At 40.4% G+C, this 5000-nt stretch overlaps 1 protein-coding gene across 1 annotated transcript in view; it reads left to right on the top strand.

The window, feature by feature from the left end:
• Window positions 1-1383: 1383 nt before the first annotated feature.
• Window positions 1384-5000, top strand: part of LOC307262937 (uncharacterized protein) — a gene marked incomplete at both ends in the record, with an annotated part of 7972 nt that continues 4355 nt past the window's right edge. The window contains one exon of the mRNA XM_080043959.1: window positions 1384-1387. Within this exon, the coding sequence (XP_079900085.1) occupies window positions 1384-1387 (4 nt within the window). The remainder of the gene's footprint in view (window positions 1388-5000) is intronic.

Genomic DNA, 5000 nt, shown 5'->3' with positions numbered 1-5000 from the left:
AACATAAACCTAATTCATACCTGAACCTTAAAACCTAGTGTTAACCCTAAAACACACACACACACACACACACACACACACACACACACACAGGGCCGCCCATAAGGGGTAGAAAGTGGGAAGGCTTTCTAGGGCCCAGCCACTTGGGGGGCCCATGGTCTTTGGAAGCCAAGAACCTACCTAGATAACCTTTATTTTTTAGATTTTTAGATATTTATGTCCATATCTATTCAGAGTTGGGTGTTTACACAGAGCCGCGGCTCCGCTTAAGGCCATTTAAAAAGCAGTAGAAAAGCTACTTGTGTCTGGGTGTGGCTGTGAAAAGTATTTGGACCCCATGAAAAAACAGGTTGGGTACCTTTTGTTGTTCTTCTACATTCTTATAAACAGGACAGGCTAGTTACTCTGCCATTGTCCTGGGTCTACAAACAGGTTTAAATTATCTCTCCCCATAAAGGACATTTTTGTGAAAAAGAATTTCCCTTTGGGGACAATAACTTCTAAAGGCTTTGACGTAAGTCTTCAGGTTGACACGGCCAGCCAGGTCTGACCAGTTTTTCAGAAACCTGGCCAATCGACCAACCAGCCGGGTCCTACCACAATGAAGCTGACGAGCAGCATCATCCTGTTTTAATCATTGTAACCACCAAGGTCCTGCTTTCTGTATTGTTTCTAAAAATAAAAAATAAAAATAGACCTAAAAAGTTCTTAATGCAAAGAAAGACACAAGGCACAAAGAAGTTGGAAATAACTGAAGGAACATGTTTGAGTTCAAAGATTAAAAACTTTTTTTGTAATGATTTCAGTGCTTTTGCAGTGATGAGAGGAGAATGAACTAAGCCTAAATGTTGCAACCAAACATAGGCCAACTTTATAGTTGAGGGTTGGTTTGGTTATTCATGCAGAGAACCGCCTTCTTTTTATTTTTTGTGTGAAGAATCTGTTGTTGATGTTAATTTTTAAGTGTTATTCATTTCAACAATACCACCAACAGATTTCAAATGATTTAATGTCATGTGCAGAAATACAAAAAAGTGCAATATTTGGTGCAGTCAATTAGTGTAAATGTATCTCACCAGAAACTAATGGCATAGAAAACGTGCAAATTGTGAAAAAACTTTTAGTTTGCTTTAGTGAATACTAAAGAAGAACAACGTCTCTGTGTGAACTGATTATTTTGTAGAGATCTGTTGATCTGTGAGTGTAAGGGAATCAAAATAAATTGGTCTGCTGGGCTAAGTCAGAAATGTGCTACTATTTTAAAATAATAAGCCCTTGCTCCCCCAACTGTCCCTGGTTGATAAGATAGTTTGTCTCTCTACAAATACATGTGTGTGTTTATTGAGGGATGAGCGCACTCACACACATTGATACGAGTAAAGCATGGGTAAGGGGGGGGGGGTTTACTGGAGGTCTTCAGGGCCCAGCCCAGATACCAATCCTCAAGTATGAAGAACTCTTTGAATTAACTTGAAAAACGTCATGAGATCCAACGCTTACAGGAAATGAGAAAGAAAAAAACATGTCCGCGTGCGTTGCCAGTGCCGATAGCTAAAGCAACACAAACAGCTTTCATAGCCTCGCCTCGTTACAAACTATTCAATATCTATTCAGAGTTGTGTGTTTACACAGAGCTGCGGCTCCGCTTAAGGCCATTTAAAAAGCAGCAGAAAAGCAGAAATGTTCAAAATGTTTCAGATTGAGCACAGCGGAGTGTAACTGTTTCAAACATAATCCATCCTATAAACCCTTTGTGTGCCAAATGGTGACAAGATTGGGTTTTGATATTAAACAGTTTTGTCTGGATTATATTTCCTGAGTCGTTCCTGCTCACGGAAAACACATGTAGGCCTACCTGCTACTTGTGTCTGGGTGTGGCTGTGAAAAGTATTTGGACCCCATGAAAAAACAGGTTGGGTACCTTTTGCAGTTCTTCTACATTCTTATAAACTGGACAGGCTAGTTACTCTGTCATTGTCCTGAGTCTACAAACAGGTTTTCAGGGGCCCAGCCAATTGTGTGGGCAGGCCTGCACACACACACACACACACACACACACACACACACACACACACACACACACACACACACACACACACACACACACACACACACACACACACACACACACACACACACACACACACACACACACACACACACACACACACACACACACACACCTTTTGTTAATAGTCATTGTTCCATATAAAAGGGTGAGTTACAGGTAAGTAATGACATCTCTCAGTTACTGGCAGCAGGCGATAAGGAACAAACACATTTACTCACTGACTACATAAAGGTGTAGCCAGTGATTCTGGAGAACGCTGGTTGTCAACATCACTATTTCCAGCTTTAAAGGCGCTACGACAAACTTTTAAATATTTCTGAAACAGTCTCATTCTTCCTCTGATGATCATAAAGTAGAAACAAAAATTACAAAGCTATATGAAAATAGCATTCTTTGCACTGATGGTCTGGTTTGCTGTTACATGTAATTTATGATCATCAGAGGAAAAATGAGACTGTTTCAGAAATATTTAAAAGTTCCTCCTTGCACCTTTAAGGACATGTTTTCCTGATTTTACTTACATACTATCTTCAATGCAGGAATTTGACTTTTACCATAATAGTAATAATATTGTTACAGTTTGGTATGTTCTACTTATGCATTTTTAAACGTTATACATTCCAGATGAATACTTTTAGGGACTTGCAACTTGTAACAGACATTATCTCAACGTTATTTTTGAAGAGACCGGAACATATTTATTTTTCTAAGTAAAGGATTTCTTCTCTTAATTTCCATCTCTTGAGTTTATTTGCTGTTTTTCAGTTTCTCTTGTTGGTTGTATTCGTTGAAGGGCACTTTCAGCTGCTCTTTAGTATGAAAAGCGTGATACAAATAACAATCTATTTGATTTGATTTGATTACTCAAGTACATAATTCCCTGGGCTTTTCTTCACAACTCTGTTAATTCTTCAGTATATCTTTACAAACCACTAGTTAAATATAGTTTCACTTCATCCAGCGGGATTTTCCTCTTTGTAATACATTCAATGTTTCCATACAATCGCTCACGGGCTCAATAACCAAAGGTAAGAAGTGACGTCACTCAGTTACCGGCAGCAGCATGCAGGTGAGAATAGTCTCTCTGCGCAGCTCCCTTTGCGCAGCTCGCGTGTCTTTTTCCATATAATCGCTCACGGGCTTACTATGTGTGTGTGTGTGTGTGTGTGTGTGTGTGTGTGTGTGTGTGTGTGTGTGTGTGTGTGTGTGTGTGTGTGTGTGTGTGTGTGTGTGTGTGTGTCTCTGTGTGTGTGTCTGTGTGTGTGTGTCTGTGTGTGTGTGTGTCTGTCTCTCTCTCTCTCTCTCTCTGTTTGTGTGTGTGTGTGTTGTCCCTCTAGTCATAGCGTTATATAAAAAGGTAAGAAGTGACGTCACTCATTTACCGGTATGTAGAATGTGCATCCAGGTGAGAATAGTCTCTCTGCGCAGCTCCCTCTGCGCAGCTACTTAGTGACGCAACAGGTTTTTTTTCTTCACCAGAGTTTTTCATCACTTCGGGATATTTCGGGATGAGTCCGCAACCGGAAACCCCCCGACAGGCACACACACACACACACACACACACACACACACACACACACACACACACACACACACACACACACACACACACACACACACACACACACACACACACACACACACACACACACACACACACACACACACACACACTCACACAGTCACACACACACAGAAAGAGAGAGACATACCCACACAGAGAGAGAGAGAGAGAGAGAGAGAGAGAGACACACCCACACAGAAAGAGAGAGAAAGGGAGAGAGAGAGAAAGAGAGACACACACACACAGAGGGAGAGAGAGAGGGAGAGAGAGTGAGAGAAAAAGAGAGAGACACACACACTCACTCACTCACTCACTCACTCACAAGAAGAAGAAGAAGCGCTAACATATAAAAGGCTCAAAGTTTCAGTTGCAAATGGAAGGTAACGGCAACGGAAGATTTACCGCGTTGAACGTTAGACACACACGGACACCGAGACACAGACAGCCGCCCTGATGAGCATACACACAGGTAAACACACACACACACACACACACACACACACACACACACACACACACACACCAGCTGACAGTATGCTATGAATGGTCACCTACTGTAGACACACATCTGTTTTTTTTATTTTTTTAAATCCAAAAATATTTTGCACAGGTCTTAAAAATGCATTTTCATCATGTTTTTAAGAAGAAAATGTCTCATAAAAACCTTCAGAATAGTGCTGAGAATGATTATGGAAAGTTTAGTTGATGTAAGTGCTTTAGAAGTTGTAGATTTTAGGTTCAGATATTATGATTGGGGTCTGGTCGGTGTGTGTGTGTGTGTGTGTGTGTGTGTGTGTGTATTGATTGATTAACAGTTAATAAGTCATTTATCAATCCTTCATAGATCAGTTAAAGGTGTAGTCAGTGATTCTGTAGAACGCTTGTTGTCTAAATCAAGGCAAGGCAAGGCAAGTTTATTTATATAGCACAATTCAGACACAAGGCCACTCAAAGTGCTTTACAGGGGCAAGATTAGAATACATAAAACACATTATAAAACATTTAAAAGCTAATAAAAGAAGCAAATAAAAATAAAAATTGCAGGTTAAAATGGAAACAAAAAAGTCTTCAGACTCGATTTAAAAGAACTGAGAGTTGTAGCAGACCTCAAGTTTTCTGGGAGTTTGTTCCAGATTCCTGGTGCATAAAAACTAAAAGCTGCTTCTCCTCGTTTAGTCCTAACTCTAGGGACTGTAAGTAGACCTGTCCCAGACGACCTAAGGGCTCTGGACGGTTCATAACGTATCAGCATATCAGTAATGTATTTTGGCCCTAAACCATTTAGTGCTTTATAAACCAACATCAGTATTTTGAAATCAATTCTTTGAGTGACAGGATTGGAAGCCAGTGTAAAGACCTCAGAAC

This window comes from Ammodytes marinus, assembly GCF_949987685.1.
Source record: "Ammodytes marinus genome assembly, chromosome: 16".
Lineage (NCBI taxonomy): Eukaryota > Metazoa > Chordata > Actinopteri > Uranoscopiformes > Ammodytidae > Ammodytes > Ammodytes marinus.
Note: the sequence above shows the minus strand (reverse complement) of the source record. Positions and strands in the feature narration are given on the sequence as shown.